Source organism: Thalassophryne amazonica, chromosome 1 (assembly GCF_902500255.1).
Source record: "Thalassophryne amazonica chromosome 1, fThaAma1.1, whole genome shotgun sequence".
NCBI lineage: Eukaryota > Metazoa > Chordata > Actinopteri > Batrachoidiformes > Batrachoididae > Thalassophryne > Thalassophryne amazonica.
The window spans coordinates 10,157,974-10,178,661 of record NC_047103.1 but is presented as its reverse complement, the minus strand read 5'-3'; the positions used below and the strand labels follow the sequence as shown (position 1 = coordinate 10,178,661).

Below are 20,688 nucleotides of genomic sequence, written 5' to 3'. Positions count from 1 at the left end.
TGGCATACATTAGGACATTGCTGCTTGTGTTCCTGCTGATGAAACGCATTACAATAGCAGGTCTCATTTTCTCTGAATTTCTGGGTAAAGTGTGGCAAATGGATAAGTCCTTCTTACGAATGTTTATGTTTTTACTGTTCAAAAAATCCACCACCTGTTGTTCCAGCGACAGTAGCTCCTCTCGCGGAGCATCCTCTGTTGTCTCCGCGTTTGCTGTCACCCTGGCATAGGTTTGTTGTCGAGTCATGAGCCCAGTAATCACCAGGTCCTCCCTCCTAGTGTACTGCTCTAGTTCGTCAACTCGCACCTCCAGGAAAGCAATCCTTTTGTCCTTTTCATTCGTCATAATTTTCAGCGTCGCCACTTCGTCCACAAGCTTGAGCAGGCGCTCCTGTTGAGATGTCAACTTTGCCAACTCTCCGGACATGAAGTTTAGCGATCGCTTAATTTCCTCCATATCGTCTGTCTTCGGCATATTCTTACTTTTCTGTTAATGTTTGCCTTTCCAACACGCAATTTGCGAGAGCCACAGCAGCACGTACTATGAGTACATACTCAGTGTGCCCTGCGCCATTACGCACAGCAATCAGTGAAAGCAGGAGCAGACAGAGAGCCTCTGATGACAATCTCACATGCTCAAAGAGTGTCTAACTATCAGGATTGCTCCACTAGTTTGCATGTGAATGTTACTGGATAACTCTGTTGCTTTCTCTGCATAAAGCACTGTTTACCATATCAATGGACAACAAAACGCATAGACCATTTTGTATATATTGTTTAAAATGTGCATTTGTGTTTATTGTTTGAACCTTATTGTTCAATCAATCAATCAATTTTTTTTATATGGCGCCAAATCACAACAAACAGTTGCCCCAAGGCGCTTTATATTGTAAGGCAAGGCCATACAATAATTATGTAAAACCCCAACGGTCAAAACGACCCCCTGTGAGCAAGCACTTGGCTACAGTGGGAAGGAAAAACTCCCTTTTAACAGGAAGAAACCTCCAGCAGAACCAGGCTCAGGGAGGGGCAGTCTTCTGCTGGGACTGGTTGGGGCTGAGGGAGAGAACCAGGAAAAAGACATGCTGTGGAGGGGAGCAGAGATCGATCACTAATGATTAAATGCAGAGTGGTGCATACAGAGCAAAAAGAGAAAGAAACAGTGCATCATGGGAACCCCCCAGCAGTCTACGTCTATAGCAGCATAACTAAGGGATGGTTCAGGGTCACCTGATCCAGCCCTAACTATAAGCTTTAGCAAAAAGGAAAGTTTTAAGCCTAATCTTAAAAGTAGAGAGGGTGTCTGTCTCCCTGATCTGAATTGGGAGCTGGTTCCACAGGAGAGGAGCCTGAAAGCTGAAGGCTCTGCCTCCCATTCTACTCTTACAAACCCTAGGAACTACAAGTAAGCCTGCAGTCTGAGAGCGAAGTGCTCTATTGGGGTGATATGGTACTACGAGGTCCCTAAGATAAGATGGGACCTGATTATTCAAAACCTTATAAGTAAGAAGAAGAATTTTAAATTCTATTCTAGAATTAACAGGAAGCCAATGAAGAGAGGCCAATATGGGTGAGATATGCTCTCTCCTTCTAGTCCCCGTCAGTACTCTAGCTGCAGCATTTTGAATTAACTGAAGGCTTTTTAGGGAACTTTTAGGACAACCTGATAATAATGAATTACAATAGTCCAGCCTAGAGGAAATAAATGCATGAATTAGTTTTTCAGCATCACTCTGAGACAAGACCTTTCTGATTTTAGAGATATTGCGCAAAAAGCAGTCCTACATATTTGTTTAATATGCGCTTTGAATGACATATCCTGATCAAAAATGACTCCAAGATTTCTCACAGTATTACTAGAGGTCAGGGTAATGCCATCCAGAGTAAGGATCTGGTTAGACACCATGTTTCTAAGATTTGTGGGGCCAAGTACAATAACTTCAGTTTTATCTGAGTTTAAAAGCAGGAAATTAGAGGTCATCCATGTCTTTATGTCTGTAAGACAATCCTGCAGTTTAGCTAATTGGTGTGTGTCCTCTGGCTTCATGGATAGATAAAGCTGGGTATCATCTGCGTAACAATGAAAATTTAAGCAATACCGTCTAATAATACTACCTAAGGGAAGCATGTATAAAGTGAATAAAATTGGTCCTAGCACAGAACCTTGTGGAACTCCATAATTAACTTTAGTCTGTGAAGAAGATTCCCCATTTACATGAACAAATTGTAATCTATTAGACAAATATGATTCAAACCACCGCAGCGCAGTGCCTTTAATACCTATGGCATGCTCTAATCTCTGTAATAAAATTTTATGGTCAACAGTATCAAAAGCAGCACTGAGGTCTAACAGAACAAGCACAGAGATGAGTCCACTGTCCGAGGCCATAAGAAGATCATTTGTAACCTTCACTAATGCTGTTTCTGTACTATGATGAATTCTAAAACCTGACTGAAACTCTTCAAATAGACCATTCCTCTGCAGATGATCAGTTAGCTGTTTTACAACTACCCTTTCAAGAATTTTTGAGAGAAAAGGAAGGTTGGAGATTGGCCTATAATTAGCTAAGATAGCTGGGTCAAGTGATGGCTTTTTAAGTAATGGTTTAATTACTGCCACCTTAAAAGCCTGTGGTACATAGCCAACTAACAAAGATAGATTGATCATATTTAAGATCGAAGCATTAAATAATGGTAGGGCTTCCTTGAGCAGCCTGGTAGGAATGGGGTCTAATAAACATGTTGATGGTTTGGATGAAGTAACTAATGAAAATAACTCAGACAGAACAATCGGAGAGAAAGAGTCTAACCAAATACCGGCATCACTGAAAGCAGCCAAAGATAACGATACGTCTTTGGGATGGTTATGAGTAATTTTTTCTCTAATAGTTAAAATTTTATTAGCAAAGAAAGTCATGAAGTCATTACTAGTTAAAGTTAATGGAATACTCAGCTCAATAGAGCTCTGACTCTTTGTCAGCCTGGCTACAGTGCTGAAAAGAAACCTGGGGTTGTTCTTATTTTCTTCAATTAGTGATGAGTAGAAAGATGTCCTAGCTTTACGGAGGGCTTTTTAATAGAGCAACAGACTCTTTTTCCAGGCTAAGTGAAGATCTGGAAAAAGAGTCTGTTGCTCTGTAAAAAAGCCCTCCGTAAAGCTAGGACATCTTTCTATTCTATTCTATTCATCTTTTCTTTTTGTTGTACAGACTTTCACACAAGATCTCAAATTACCTTTATAAAGTGTCAAGACAGTTGTTTATTATAGTTTGCTGTGTGTTTTGAATAAATGTGTGTGGAAAATAATTTTTCGCTTTATTTTTTCCTTGCCTATTTTTGATTGTAAACCTTTATTACACTTATAAAACACAACAAAAACATATATATTCTGAAAGCACAGGTTGTCCTGAAAAAAAGAGACATAAAACTTGATTGTGGGATGCACTGAGAGCTGTTAACAAAAATAATAAAACATTTATGCCAGGCGAGTGAACTGTCCAAAAAATGCCCTCGGACCCCAGAGGGTTAAAAGATCTCCTTTTTGGGTTCAATGCTTCCACCTTACAATAGCTTAATAACCATAACTCACAAAGACTTGTGCAGTGACTGGGTGCAAAATCTGCTCATTCACAAATGTGAGGATGTACTTTGTTTTGTGACCCAATGGCAAACAAAATGCAAACTTTGGAATGTTTCCCAAAGTGGTTGTTTTATCAAGTCACGGGCTGTGGGTTTTGTGATAGGGGCAGACTGTTTTCAGGGAGAGAACTGAAAATGACTCCCTTGCTGCCTCAGAGCACGGTCACTGCATCGCGATGGCATTTTCCACCAAAAGTTTAACCTTTTACTGCTTCCCACAGCAACAAGAAGCAGCGTTTTAGCTTTAAAGATAAGAAAAACAGACAGATGAGCGAAAGATTACGCATGTGCATCACCTGAGTTTGATCAGCTAAACATCAATAATTTGTTGGATATTCATTTTCAATTTAATAAGCTTATAATGTGCGAAATTACAGCAAAAGCCATGTCAAGGCATCTTACATGGAGCAATTCAACATAAAATTTAAATAAATAAATTAAAAATGAATAAAAAATTTCAAATACATAATTAAAAACAGAAGTAAAAGAATAAAACAGATAAAAAATAAAAACTTCATAAGAAAGAGAATAAAAATAGGTTTTCAGTCTTGATATTTGAGAGTAATTAAGATGCAGTGTCACAAAAAGTTGACTTTTTAAATAACATGAGAGCTAAAGTTTCCCGTTGACATATAATGTGCAAAACACTAAAACTTTGTTGCATCTGTCATGTAAATAAACTGTCATCTTATGAACAATAAACTATAACGCAATGCTAATATACCCTCGGCTGTATGAACATTGTCTTCTTTATAATTTGCAGTTGTTTAATTAATTATTAAGTTCCTATTGTCTTGTACAATACAATTTGTACATGTTCAATAAAGCCCCTCTGTCAATCAATTAATCAATCATAAACAATATTTACATTTTAACAGCGTCTGCAGGTGGGAATGTGTGTATGAGTGCATGAGCTTTTGACAAAAGTGGAACTTAGCTTTGAGTTAGCGAACATTAGCGTGCACGCTGATGTCAGCGAAATGTCTTGTAAATAACTCCAGAGGTGTTATTAGGTTCCAAAAAACAGCTTTTTCAGTTTTAGAAGTGTTTATTTCTCACCACCTTTTACATAATGTTTGAGAAAGGTGTTAGCCAAAAATGAAGTTAGCAGCTAGCAACACCAGGAAGTGATATCACCATGCTAACATCTGAAAGATCATACCATGACAACAGGAACAGAATGTGACTTTTTAACCTCTTAAAATTTGTGAAGGTTAGCCATCTCTGAACTTGTCCGAGGTCTATGTCCCAAGAATGTTCCCAGTGAATTTGAAGACTCTGGCAGTAACAGGACTGGACTTATGCTGAGCACAGACAGACAGTCAGACAGGCCGCAAAGTCTTCGCAATAACCGATGGCCATATTTTGCGATTGGATATGGCCTTGGGTAAAGATGATCAGATCTCACATTTGCAGCTGCTGATGGCAGTAATCTGCAGTAACTAGCAGTGTGACTCATTTTCTACATCAATTTGAAAAGGTAGCTTACGTTTGCGAGCTTCTATTGTACAGTAGTTGTGTTATAGGTGAAATGGTCGCATAGTCGTTCAAGGTGAGAATGCATCCAACCACAGCAGAAATTCTTAAAGGTGTTTAAAAACCATTTCAGTGCAAACGTGTAAATTACCCGGTGACTTAACGTGGCAAGACATCAAGTCTGTGTGCTCAATAGATTTATTTTTCTCTGAGAGCATGGAGGCTGCACTTTATGTTACTTTAACAATGATGGTGACAAACAGGATTAAAATGCGATGATTTGTGCCATAATGTTGAATCTTTTCAAGGAGTAACCCAAACACAACACCCCTGTGTTTTACACAATTCTCACCTGATAATGTTAATATGCATCATTACAGAATAGATTCTTGAAATTTCCCACCATCAGCAGATGGATGGTACAGATTTAACAGTCGTTTGTCCCCTTGGTGGTCTGGAACCTAAGTTCACGGTAGGACATCAGGAGGTGTTTGGTCTTAGTCCCTGTGTGTTGGGGCCTGTTCACACTATGACATGAAGCGGCTGATGCTGGCCAGTGTAGCAGATTCCCAAAATCTCTGTGGAATGCTGGATAATTCTCATACCAAGTGTTCAAATGTCCTGTCTTCAATGGAGGTCAGTGTAGCTCAGCAGAGGGTGCCGTTTTACTGGCGGACCTCAACGTTTGGTGACAATCCACTAACTTACTATAGGACATAGTTCAACTTTTGCTGTCGGAGGGTGGGCACGTTGGTTGTGCACGCTGTGGAGCAGTAGCATAGCTTACTGGAGCTGATTGTTGACTCAACATATGAGACGCCATGCGATGTGACGTAACAGTGATTGTGTCACTTGCTACTGATGCGTCATCAAGACAGGTTCTACATATACCTTCACATTTCTTTATATTTCTACATATTTCTTCAGGCCCAAGGGATCCAGAGGAGGTGGTGCATCCAGTCAACCCTCCAACGTTGGCCAGTGTAGGCCGTCGGAGGCGAACAAGCAATGGCTTTCTAGTGGTGGCAACATAGTCTTTCCAGCATTTTAACATAAATATCCAACATTTTGAGTATCAGCGTTGCCCAACTGACATCCACGTAGCTCCTGCGGAGTCTGGCCGACCTCGGTGCTGGTCAGTGTTAACACTTCACTCTTCGTTGGCAAATGGCGAGTTAACCGTCAGAGTGTGAAAGAGTCTGAACAAAATAACTCTGAGAGGTTTGATCTGATTTGGACCAAAGTTGGTGGAATATCCCATGTGGGATGATGGAGTTTCTCAGTCTGTTTGTTCTTGTTTTTGGTCGTGTATTCAGCGCTTATGTACACGGGATATTTAATTTGGCTCTTCTGAGGATGTGATTAAGATACCCCAGTGACTACGAGGGTATCTTAAACAGTATCTCAAACACCTAATATGAATTCATGTGTCACCTTTTGACCTTGACTGAAACAGTTTGGAGACGGCGTGGATTAAATATGTAAGTCTTGTGTGTTCGGCGGTGGTAAAGTGGTTCCGTTTTGAACAGAATTGATCAAATGTCACACAGAACATTATGATATCACTGAATCACAAAGAATTAATTTGCATGATGCGTAAAGCGAGTTCTGTGCGTGTTCTTGTTTGTTCTTTATCAGACTGTAGCTGCCACTATCAGGTATGTTCAAAGACGCGCAGCAGCGGCCTGATGTCACAGAGTTTGTTTGATTTTGGTGTGGAACACTCTGTCACATTTTAATGATGCATCCACAAAGTAGTAAGAGCTGGATTCCTGCAGGTAATGAATGCTTTGCATGAACATGCCCACATTATAGCTCTGCTTTTCCACCTTCAACCTACTTTGGGTTTAATGTTCATAACTGGTTTTTATTCTACATTCTCTTGGACACAGCTGTGCTGTCTCCTACGGTAATGTCTGGCACACCGCGTCAACATTTCCTACTGTCACTGTACTTTTTCACTTGTTTGCTGAGCAAAATTCTCTGTTGTTTTTCTGGCTCAAAACTAGCTGCAAAGAATCACCCAGTAATGGACTCGGATGAGACTTCCACACAGCGCTGAAAAATATGATTTTTTTCACCCATTCCTGTTAAAATGTAGCATGGACATCATTTCTTGTAAGCTTTGATCTTGTAAAAGTATGTCAAAATGAGAAGCATGACCTTGAGCTTCAACAAAATCCAATTAATCAAAAGTTCTAAGGAAGTTCTAAGGAAGTTTAAAATTAGTCATTTAAAAAGTGTTGCTTGACTCCTTTTTCCATGTTTAGGATGAACTTTATATATCAGAGCCTTTTAAAATGTATATTTTGGAATATTTGCATTTTTAAGCATGACCTTGAGCTTCAGCAAAATTTGATCAATCAAAAGTGGTACGATGATGCTTAAAAATTAGTCTCTTCAAAAGTTTTGCTTGACCTTTTATTCCAAGTTTTGGGATTAACATTATACATCAGAACCGTTTAATGTTATTTATTATTACTTAGAATTTCTGTTTTTTGGAATATTTGCATTTATAAGCATGACCTTGAGCTTCAACAAAATCTGATCAGTCCAAAGTATTTTGAGGATGCTGAAAAATTAGTCACTTCAAAAGTGTTGCTTGACTTTTAATTCAGAACTTTTTTATATTATTTATTTTTACTTAGAATTAATGTTTTGATTTTTAAATTTTGTCTTTCATGCAGGTCCATGGATATTTTTAAAATTACATAAATTATGCTTTTTTTTTATTATTTTCAAGATAACGGGTTTAGTATTTAGGGTTTTGCTATCCCTGCCTCCTTGGATAAACTTTAAAGGGAGTGAGGAATTGTTACAAGCCCCCACTCATAGTAAATGTTTCATGACTTAATTACAAGACTGACAACTAAACTTTGCTCCAAAAATAGTTAATAGATGTGACACACAATTTAATTTCATGAGTTAAAGTGTGTTAAAAATTCATACATATATGCCAACAACATTAAAATTAAATTCAGTCATTAAAATGCATAAAAAAAATTAATCAGTAATTCTGAGTGCAGAAAATGCAAACGATAATTCTTCCACCCGTGATACTGTCTGTTTTTTCTTTATTGTGGGAACAGGACTTCCTGTTAACTGGTTATTTGACCCCAACCCTGCCCCCCCTTCTCCAGTTAAAATTGATTAGAACCACCTGTGTGTAATGCCTCATTACACAGAGAAGAGCTTGAATTATATCTATACTATATTATATATCCTGCAACTTGCACAACACCACTGTGTTCCTGAAGACAACGGGATTTGAGTTTTATATCCTTCCCATAATTATGTTCTCTCCTTATTGTTTTACACGGATCACTTGCTCCATTGTGAGTGTCTCCTAATCGCCGGAAGCTAAATTAAAACACTGCAGTACACTTTTTATCATTTAACTGTTCTTACATGAAATTGACCTGTCTGCTTGAATAAGACAAAGTGAAAATATATCTCCATGCTTGTGTTTCCAGGTGACAGCCGTCACCACCAGTGCAGAATACTGTGAGCAGCAAATTGCCTACAGCTGTCGTATGTCCAGGCTGCTCAACACTCCAGGTAACAGCTCAACACAGCAGCATTACACTGCGACACCAACACAAGTACTCAACACTGAGTTTGGGTTCTGGTGAAACTGGTCTAACATGGAGCATAAGCACAAAAGTGGTTCAAAAACACAAAAACCCTTTTGACGCATACACTGTACCATATTGTTGTGAATATATGATCAGCCTGATTATAAGACAGCATCCGCCTCTTGTGCATGCATATTGCTTGAATTCTTTGTTGAATTAATTGCTGAAATCCTCTCATTGTAAATTCCTGAAAGGTCTGGCTTTGTGCCATCTTCTAACATGCCATATTTCCTGGTTGCTTGAGAGTTGTTTGACTCCTGCGTTTATCACCATGAGCTTAAAGTGTGCATTGTACCCCAGTTGCTGTTCAACTGACCTAAAATTTAAGATCCTTCTCTTTTCACGGGTATTTGCTGTATATGATGTATATTTCTAGGAAAAAGCACCATCTAATATTCAGAGCAATACAGTATTACATGTTCATTTTAAACACCCTAGCATCCCATTCAGAGTATTGTAGGTTTTGTTCTTTTGGAAAACAGGATGAAGCCAGAATAGCTTCTGGCAAAAATCACATTGAGAAGGTTTGTGTGACCTGCATTAAAAACTCCCTGAAGTCTTTCTTTGTCCTTCCCTGCTGTCTGTGTGACCACACTGATAATATCCAGACAGAAAAGGATTAGTTTAACTTGTTGTCTTGCATTTACTCTGAATTACAAGTGTAAAAGATGCTGTTGAAATAAACCACTTTGTGTGATGTTTGGCACAGCTGGGCTCCTTCTAAGTCTGTGAACCTGTATTATATTAATTTGCATTAGATTTGTTTGGACTGGGATATAATTGAACAAGGCGGGAATGGATGGGGGTGGGGGGTTGTAACAATTTAGCTTGGATTAGTTGGAATGCTTGTGGTAATCTTGAATTGTTAATATTTTCCCTGGATTAGATTGTTTGATTGTACTGTAGCCAGGTTTAGTGGTGTTTAAACAAGGTTTAGAATAGTTTGGGTGCAGTGGAGATGCCATTAGTCGAGATTAATGGTGGCAGGAGAGATGATGGAGTGTTTTGTTCAGTGTGCCTCTGCCTGGTATTTAGTCTAATAGCTTGTTGGAGGAAAGCATCAGCGATGTGTGAATGGTAATATTCAGAGCAATTGTTGTCAGTTTCATAACCACTTTATGGCATTTTGCTTTGACGTTGGCCAACACACCAAGACCTGCCTTACACCTCATATGATGAAGTACTTCTGGTCATTAGACGGAGTAACAGAAGATTTCAGGTTATCCTTGTCTTATTTTTGACATTTCTGTGGTCATTCAGCACATCTGAGCCTAATTGTTAATCACGTACCTGTTTGGCATTTTCAAATTGTGGGCTCTGCATAAACTCAACCTTGTTCTTCAGTCTGAGCTTTTCAGTTAGATTTTCCTGGACCCTCACCAGGTTTCTCCCCATTAGTTTGTCAGATGTTTGCAATGGTTTCGTTCCAGTCTTCTTGAAAAATCCATTTGTTTTTGGAGCATTGATGGACTGGTGTCAATCCCTCTCAGGTCACCAGCTTTTTCAGTGAAAATGAGTAAAATTTTAACCATCTTTATTTGTGCCTTTTTATGTTTGGAATGTCTTCACAAAATGGAAATACATGAAATACATACCTTTTTCTTGAGCCGCTTGGGTGGGTAGAGAGAGTTCCTATGGGATAAAAAAGCTTTTCAACCTACCATCCCTGGTTCTCAAGACCAGGCACAGAGTGGCTCTACTCTACTCTTTTACTCTTCCATTTTAGATATTTAGATATACCTTAGTATACTAGCATACTTTTACCTTAGAATATATAAGATATACCTACTGAATTTTCATGAATATTGTCAGAAAGCTTATCTTCTCCATGACAAAATGGGGTGAAGCAGAGAATGTTTTGAGTGCTCAATTTTGATTAAAATCCAAGAAAAGCACAAGAAAGCCTCCAGGCTAAAATGTAGTTCTCTAACTTCCTAATGATGTCACTTGTTGGAGGGCTTTAAATTGTAATATTCATCACTAAGACTTGAAAGTCATCGAGGATTTGATTCATGGGTTGTTTAGACATGGCAGCAGAGATAGATTCTCATTCAGAAAACCATACCTCAAATGACGGTAAATGGACTGCATTTCCATAGCAAGATTCCTCGTGAAGCAGACACTCAAAGCGTTTTTCAGTGTGGCCTTATATTCAGCCATTCACACCAGTGTCAGCATGCTGCCATGCAAGATGCTTAACTGCACAGCTGCAGCAACTTGGGGGTTAATTACTTTGCCCAAGGCCCCTGAGTGATTTTTTTTTTCTTTCTTTCTTTCTTTTTTGTGGTCTGTCAGGGATTTCAACAAAGGATTCTGTGGTCTCAAGCTGACCACTTTCACTTGTAGGCCATCAACTCCCCACAATAAGTAAACCAAACCTCAGTCGGTTCTGGGACCTCTCTACCCATCCCCGGGCACAGGCAGGGAGAGCAACAGAAAAGCACCAGAGTTCACAACACAGCAGGTGTCAATGTCAACAAACATGACGTCGGTTATATCAGACCTAACATTGAAGGAGGAGCCGTGGTGGAGGCAGGTTGGAAAGTATTCACAGCGCTTCACCTTTTCCACTTTTTATGTTACAGCCTTATTCCAAAATGGAGTAAATTTTTTTCCCCTCAAAATACTACTCACAACACCCCATAATGACAACATGAAAACCTTTTTTTTAATTATTATTTTTGTAAATTTAATAAAAATAAAAAAGCTAAGAAATCATACGCACATAAGTATTCACACCTTTTGCTCAATACTTTGTTGATGCACCTTTGGCCCCAATTGCAACCTCAGTTCTTCTTGAATATGATGCCACAAGTTTGGTGCACCTATCTTTGGGCAGTCTTGTCCATTCCTCTTTACAGCACCTCTCAAGCTCCATCAGGTTGGATGGGGAATGTTGGTGCACAGACATTTTCAGATCTCTTCAGAGATGTTCAATCAGATTCAGGTCTGGACTCTGGCTGGACCACTCAAGGACATTCACAGAGTTGTCCTGAAACCACTCCTTTCAACCGTCACCCCAGTCTGAGGTCAAGAGTGCTCTGGAGCAAGTTTTCATCCAGGATGTTGCTGCATTCATCTTTGCCTCAATCCTGACTAGTCTCCCAGTTCCTGCTGCTGAAAAACATCCCCACAGCATGATGCTGCCACCACCATGCGTTACGAGGGTGGTCCTTTTGCAAAGTTTTGAAATTTAATAGTCTGACCCCCGAATAAAATTTTGTTTGTATAAATGAATTTTTAGAGGTAGCTCAAAAGCATTAATATTTTGCTATTTTCGTGCTATATAACGCTATACTAACTAAAGCTAACTAAGGCCGCATTGAATTTCTTAGTGGGCACCAGGAGAATTCATCAGGACTTTTGTCATGTTGTTTAGGATGGGTTTGTATAGCTTTGTATAGCAGAAAATGGCTAAATGTCAATGCTTTTTGAGCTACCTCTAAAAATTAATTTATACAAACAAAATCTTATGTTTTACTAAATATATCAGTGTTTTTAGTCATCATTCTTAAACCTAAGAATGTGTAAAATTGAAGCAAAATAACTTTGACATTTTAAAAAAGGTTTCTGTCACTTGGTACAAAATATAAAAGCTCTTTGATCATGTAAGCCTTTACTTTCAGATATGTCATTTCAGCAGGAATTGCACAAAAACACAGTGAGGGTTCAAGTGTGTGCTGCATGCTCACGTTTTCTTGGTTTCTGGTATTTGGTTGATAATAAAGCCGTTGGTGGTTAGTAATAGTTGGGTATCACTGCACCAGACTGGAACTTTGTAATTAACCTTGGTGGCACTGCAACACCTGCATGTCGCCGGGCGTCATGAGTGAGCGCACAGCTCGTTCCCTGCTTACAAACTGCGGACGTCCAACTACCACTCGGAGGTGACAGAAAAAGTAGGTGCAGGAAAATTCATTTACCCCAAAATATGCTTCATAAATTAGCTGCCATCTCTCATCAAATTACACTGTCAACGGCCTTTCCAGTGTGAACCAATGACACACATGCACACACATTTTGCCAAGATGCACACTTGCAACTCCCACTTTCCTGTTGCGCATTCAGATCTCATTTATTACCCCAGGACTGACATTTGGAGCTAAACGAAGTATTAAATTGGAGTTACATTCTGCCACCAGTGACAGCTCTAATTTAGAAAGCGGGTAGTAATTGTCCTAATTGTCTGACCCATTGTTCATCTGTTTTTATGTGTTACTACCCGTCCTCCCTACAGGGACAGGACACATGTGATCACATTGGCTTGGTTGTTGGTTATTGACATAATCCTATGAAATGTTGGCAGTGCGAACAAGTAGTTGGATTTTGGAGATGATCAGGGTGAAGATTCTAGAGCTTTATTGTCATGAATCCAACTGTTGGAAAGACGGCTCCTTGCCTTCATTACGATAGTCATTTCTGAGCTGATAATGGACTGAAAAATTAAAAATTTTGTATTTTATTTTGGTGTGGAAAATAAAGCCATGTGGTGCATGGTCATGAATAGTGACCAAAACCTACATGAATCATTTGACCTTTTAAACCTGGAGCAAACAGCAGTGGGTCCATCGCTGTGTATGTTACGCTTACGATGCTGCGTAATCATGACTTCTCAATTATATACGGATGTCACTGGAAAACCTCATTCTACAGAACAAATAAACCCAAACTTGACATTTTCTGTTGCCGTGATCCTGAAAACAAATTCAACAAATGCACAAGATCACCTTTTTTTCCTTACCGCTGTCAGCTGCGTGCTTGCGCGTGGGGGTTGGTAAGGTTAGACATTACTCGTGTGAAGCACCTTGAGGCAGTGCTGTTGTGATTTAGCACTATACAAATAAAATAAATTGAATTGATCCCATCTGGGCTAAAGTGTAACTTCTGAAAGGCTTTAATTTTTAAAGTCCATCCACCAAGGACATAATAAAAATCATTGGTTGTTTATTTATTTATTTGTCTGTCTGTTAGCAGGATTATGTCAAAACTACTGCATGAATTTTGATGAAATGTTCACCACAGATAGATATTAGGTGATGGAAGACTCCATTAAATTTTATAGGTGATCAAGATTTCACTTTATATAAGCTTTTAAGGATTACCTCAAAACCATGGGTGAAATTTGGTGGGGGATAGGGGGGACATGTCCCCCCCATCTTTTCAACCAGGGGGGACAGAATATGGTATCCCCCGCCCCCCCACTGACATATATGTGTGTACTTGAAACATGCTATGCCAGTCTTATGTGCAAACCATGTCAGAATAGTATCTTTGTTTCTGCAAGTTTGTATTTTTAGCAGCATTGACTTGTTTACAACACCTGTTTCTTGTTTGTCACATTCAGAATTTTCTGGGACTGCATTTGCCCAGATTTGAAACCAAAAATAGTTGCCTCTAGTGTCTACACATAAGTATCAATGGACCATATGCTAATTTACTAAATTCTGAAAGTTAGAAAAGGAAATCAGAAAAGCTATCTGGGACCTCAGAAAGCCCATCTGCAATTATTGCTTGATCTCCAAAATCAGTCTATGCAAGCGAAATTATGTTCAGTATGAGTGTTGTCATTAGTGCCACTTCGAAAATTAAATCCATCTTAAGTAATTTATCCTAAACTTATGATCTGTTGTTTTTTCAAACTTATGCAAAAACAAATCTTGAGAAAAAAAATACAGTATACGATAGTTAACAATTATTAAGAGCCTGTTCTTTCATATTTATGAACACATTTTACCACATTGCAGTTGTTTTTTTAATGTAAACTTAACCTATCATTCTTTTTGAGTTCTACACATGTGGTGATACCTTATTTACACCAGGATGTTAATAAAATCAATGCTGGCTTACTTATATCCACAGTTTCAAATTGCATAAGTCAAATGGTGTCCACTTTATGATCTTCTCAAAACATTAAAATTACTGTTCTGGATGCTCAGAATGCATCTGAGCTTATCTAGAAACCGTTGGCCTATGGGCTTCAGCCCTGCGGGCCTTGCACTTTGCCCCCCCCCCCCCCACCCCCAATTTCTAGTTGTAAATTGTGCCCTTGCTCAAAAATACTTCGTGGATTCTCACCAATTTGCACCACAGATACATATTAGGTCATGGAAGACTCCATTAAATTTTGGAGGTGATCTGGATCCAGATTCTGGATCAGGATTTCACTTTGTAGACTTTTAAGCATTATGTCAAAATTACTTCATAGATACGACATCACAATGTAAAACCAAGATAAGGAAAATGCTATTTTGTTTCATCTTGTGAATTAAATGGCAAGATCTTGATCAGTCGGACCATTCTGGATCAATATGCAATTATTGCATTGTGTTGTGGAAACCAGATCCAGGTAAAGTCCAGGTCACAATGTGAATCACATATCTTTTATTTTGAGTCCTCGTCAACCTTTGGTGGACATCAGAAATCTCTGATTGCTCTTGTTTATTTATTGCATTTTGTTAAGCAAGCGAATCAGAATCAGATTTATCGGCCAAGTATGTCAATGCATACAAGAAATTTGACTCAGGTTTCACTTACTCACGGTGCTGTTACACAACAAGATAATAAGACATAAATTAGACATAAACAGGACAAGAATGAAGTAAGGAATAATGATCTTGAGGAATAATCATAATAAATAAAGTGATTTGCAGTTTAAAGTGCAGTGACCAGCCCATGATCCCAGCTTTTGTCGGGATGTGCGGACATCTCTGGCGCTCCCACACTGGAGTAAGTGGGTATAGACAATGAATGAATAATAATAAAATGAACACATTTTGAAATTCAAATCACAATTAAACAAACCATGTTTTGCACAGTTGCATCATCATGTTAATCCACTCAAGTTAATCCAACAAGCTACTTTGTATTCCAAAAATAACTTTCTGAAAAATGTGAAACTTGAAATTAAATCCTGAGGTTCTCTCAAAAGTGTTTCTAATCATGGTTGTTGAACTCAGTTTCATCATATTTCAAAAGGTTTCCTGTCAGTTGATACAATGTAAATGACTCCTTTTCTTTTTAAAGGTCTGTCATTTAACCAGAAATCACTTCGAAACACTCATAAAACTCAGCTTCGCTGATGCTACATGTCAACGTTTTAATGTTCAGTTGTGAGGACGCCGGCGTGCTCATGTGAAGTAAAAAGCAGTTCTGACTGTGAGTGATTTAGTGAGTAACAGCGAAGAGTTGAAATTTACTGCGAAGGGCAAACAACAAGACAGCATGTCCTCTGGATGCTTTTGGGACACTTTAGATTTGTGCGGGGCAGATTATAAATCTTTATGATGTCATAAGGCAAGAATGTTACAGAAGAGATCAAAGTAAAATCTCCTGAGGTTGGAAGTAGAAAGGGAAGTACTGGGGGTTACAAGTCTGAACCAGATCTCCAGCAAACACAAGAAATATCTCTCGATATACTTTTTGAGTTGTATTGGGAGGCATATGGGGGGTCGTATTATCAGTTATTAAGTTGTTTTTCTGAAGGGTGCATAAAGCCAAATTCATTGGTAAAACAACTTGATAACAATTTTATCATATACAGTGGTCCCTCGTTTATCGCAGGAGTTACGTTCTAAAAATAACCCGCAATAGGCGAAATCCACGAAGTAGTCAGCGTTATTTTTTTACAATTATTATAGATGTTTTAAGGCTGTAAAACCCCTCACTACACACTTTATACACTTTTCTCAAACAGACATTATCATTTTCTTACTTTTCTCTCCTGTGTAAACACTCAAAGTTCAAACCTTAGTAGAAAAAAATAGAACGTTTTTCTATAAATACGAGGGCTGTCAATAAAGTAACGGTCCTTTTTATTTTTTTCAAAAACTATATGGATTTCATTCATATGTTTTTACGTCAGACATGCTTGAATCCTCGTGCGCATGCGTGAGTTTTTCCACGCCTGTCAGTGACGTCATTCGCCTGTGAGCACTCCTTGTGGGAGGAGTCGTCCAGCCCCTCGTCGGAATTCCTTTGTCTGAGAAGTTGCTGAGAGACTGGCGCTTTGTTTGATCAAAATTTTTTCTAAACCTGTGAGACACATCGAAGTGGACACGGTTCGAAAAATTAAGCTGGTTTTCAGTGAAAATTTTAACGGCTGATGAGAGATTTTGAGGTGATACTGTTGCTTTAAGGACTTTTCACGGTGCGAGACGTCGTGCAGCGCTCTCAGGCGGCGTCGTCAGCCTGTTCAAGCTGAAAACCTCCACATTTCAGGCTCTATTGATCCAGGACGTCGTGAGAGAACAGAGAAGTTTCAGAAGAAGTCGGTTTCACGATTTTATCCGGATATTCCACTGTTAAAGGAGATTTTTTTAATGAAAGACGTGCGGACGGATCCGCGCGTCGGGACGCAGCTGACGCGGTGTGGTGGCACAGGAAAAACACCTCCGTGTTGATAACCATTTGTAAAATCCAGGCGGCTTTTGATGGCTTTCAGTGGAGTGAGTATATGAGAAATTGTTTAACAGGCAGGACATGTTCCAACTTGTCCTTAAGGCTTTCAACAGAGGTGTTTTTCCTGTGGCGGAGCGTCGCGGTGGCTGCGTCCCGACGCGCGGACCCGTCTGCACGTCTTTCATTAAAAAAATCTCCTTTAACAGTGGAATATCCGGATAAAATGCTGAAACCGACTTCTTCTGAAACTTCTCTGTTCTCTCACGACGTCCTGGATCAATAGAGCCTGAAATGTGGAGGTTTTTAGCTTGAACAGGCTGATGACGCCGCCTGAGAGCGCTGCGCGACGTCTTGCACCGTGAAAAGTCCTTAAAGCGACAGAATCACCTCAAAATCTCTCATCAGCCGTTAAAATTTTCACTGAAAACCAGCTTAATTTTTCGAACCGTGTCCACTTCGATGTGTCTCACAGGTTTAGAAAAAATTTTGATCAAACAACGCGCCAGTCTCTCAGCAACTTCTCAGACAAAGGAATTCCGACGAGGGGCTGGACGACTCCTCCCACAAGGAGTGCTCACAGGCGAATGACGTCACCGACAGGCGTGGAAAAACTCACGCATGCGCACGAGGGTTCAAGCATGTCTGACGTAAAAACATATGAATGAAATCCATATAGTTTTTGAAAAAAATAAAAAGGACCGTAACTTTATTGACAGCCCTCGTAATTATGATGGCTTTTAGAACTAACAAATTTAATTTTAACGATCAACCTACGAGGTTGGACACGTAAGAAATTATTAATAGTGACTCACGATTATTTCACAGTTCCTCTGACCGCGCCTCTTCATCGTGGCGCCGCTCCACTGTCCGGATTGGCTGATTACTCGAGTGGTATGAAAAATATTACCTGTTCACAAAAAGGGTGTATTGCTCTTTATTCTTTAGTGTTTTATCCAATCATATTGGTGTATCATTTATAGGTATATGATAAATGAATTTACCGACCATCCAAAAATAACAGTTACATGCTGCTTAGATGCAGTCTGAGGAGCAGAGTGGATGTAATTTACACTCTTTTTAAGCACCGGCCAAGTCATTAGGCTTATAGTCGTCATGACTACTGTGACTAAGGTGCTAAATTTAAGCTAATAGCTATAAGTCCATGCAGCAGGACTGGCCGGCGAACGTTTGTGGTTGCTTTAGTCATAATTTTTCATGGACCTTTTGTTGTTCTGCCTCTGTGTCGCTGCACAGCTCATTCCTGCAGTTCTGTTGATTCTCAGCAGCAGTCGGAGGAAAAAATAATGGACCAACCTGATGCTGATGCATACAGCCGCACACAGGCACACCTTCTGACAGAATTTCCTCTTTTTATTCTGATATCTTTCTCTGCATCTTTATTTTTCCATTTCCATCTACTTTCACATTTCCCTTTAACTGCCTTAATCTCCCATTATTCCTTCCTTCTCTCTGCAATTTTCAATATCTTTTTCTTCACCTCTGACCTTGAAAAACAGCATGGTTCTAAAAAGGTTTTATTTTTAAATTTGGTTGTTGCTTTATTGCTCTGTATTTTCTTTTGTGTAATGTTTTTGTATATTTCATGAATTTTTACATTTTGGGTCTGAGACACTTTCTTTGTTCTCTCCCTGACTTTCTGCAGATGGGTTTAACTTTTTGAGCTTTCTGACAGCCTCTTGAATGATTTAAAGCATAAAGTCTCAATGGATATTTGAAAATTTCAGAACCTTCCTACATTTTCCAGAAAAAAAAAATCCTACTGAATGTTTTATCTTTAAACAGGATATACCACATGTAAGAGATTTAAGAGACGGACATTTAAAACCGAACTGTTTCTGGTGCATAGGTTAAATATGTTGACTAGTTCTTTTTATTTAAAATAAACCAATTCTAGCTGCTAAGAAATGTCACCATGTTTTCCTGAAAAGCAATGAAGCAAAATAAAAACACAAATGAAAGCAAGGCATTATTAATGTGAATAAAATTTAAGAGCTTTTCAAAATAAAAGTCCAAACTAAAGACCAAAGAGTGGACAAAAATCATATGTCTTTAACTCGTAGATTCTGGGATGTAGAACACATCACTCATGTGGGACAGGAGTTTGGCTGTAGCTCGATTCCCAGTCATGCTACCTGTGTGTGTCCTTACAAAAGATAATTCATCTGCATAAATGAGCAGTGGCCTGGCCTTGGCTGAAGAACAAACCTATATCAGACTGATGATCCATCCAGAGGGAATCTTAAACTCTGGTTTCATGCTATGGAACCCGGGGATCAGCCCCCCCACACACATATATATATATATATATATATATATATATATATATATATATATATATATATATATATATAATAATTATTATTATTATTATTATTTTATTTTTTTAAATAATGAATAAGTGCAATGATAAGACTATTTTTCCATGACTTGAAAGATATGTTCAGTTCAGTGAATGGAAATACTACTTCTATTGCATGAATGGAAAACTTTCATTATTTGTTTTATATGACACCTAACTAGATCCTTGTCATTTGCTATTTTATTTAAAATCAAGCAGGTGTTTTTTTTTTTGTTTGTTTGTTTTTTTTCTTTGAGGATGAAACATAGAGGCCAAACTCACTCTGGTTCCCAGGTGACGCACAGTCACTCTAAGTTCGGGGAGTGACGCTGAGGAGTTTAGCGGCCTGTGTGGAACATGTCTACTACTCGTGGGGGTTGGTAAGGTTAGACCTTACTCATGTGAAGCACCTTGAGGCAGAGCTGTTGTGATTTGGAACTATACAAATAAAATAAATTGAATTGATCCTTTGTGATGTCATCAGAAACCACATTAATATATATCAGATTCTATGCACAACATTACAGGTCTCTGTCCAGAAGAGTGCCGTCCCACGAAAAGCTAAGCTACTGCACCAAACCTTCAGAACTGAGCTTGAGGAATTCACATACTATCCTCTCCAAGGGGGTGAGAGGGAGATTTGAAATATACGAGGTCTATTAGAAAAGTATCCGACCTTATTATTTTTTCAAAAACCATATGGATTTGAATCACGTGTGATTACATCAGACATGCTTGAACCCTCGTGGGCATGCGAGAGTTTTTTCACGCCTGTCGGTTACGTCATTCGCCTGTGGGCAGTCTTTGAGTGAGGAGTCGTCCACCCGCTCGTCGATTTTTTTCATTGTTTAGGAATGGCTCAGAGACTGTTGCTTTGTTTGATAAAAATTTTTTCAAAACTGTAAGGCACAACTGAGTGGACACCATTCAATAAATTCAGCTGGTTTTCGGTAAAAATTTTAACGGCTGATGAGAGATTTTGGTCTGGTAGTGTCGCTTTAAGGACGGTCCACGGCGCCTGACGGCGATCTGCGCTTCGAGGCGGCAGCGTCTCGCCGTTTCAAGTTGAAAACTTCCACATTTCAGGCTCTGTTGACGCAGTAAGTCGTCAGAGAACAGAGAACTTTCAGAAGAAGTCGGCATGAGGAGTTTATTCGGACATTCCATTGTTAACGGTCATTT

The 20,688-nt window shown here is 39.0% G+C and overlaps 1 protein-coding gene across 1 annotated transcript in view; it reads left to right on the top strand.

Moving 5' to 3' along the window:
• Positions 1 to 20,688, top strand: part of cntnap2a (contactin associated protein 2a) — a 1,233,088-nt gene that overhangs the window by 846,531 nt on the left and 365,869 nt on the right. The window contains 1 exon segment of the mRNA XM_034162408.1: positions 8,589 to 8,673. Within this exon segment, the coding sequence (XP_034018299.1) occupies positions 8,589 to 8,673 (85 nt within the window).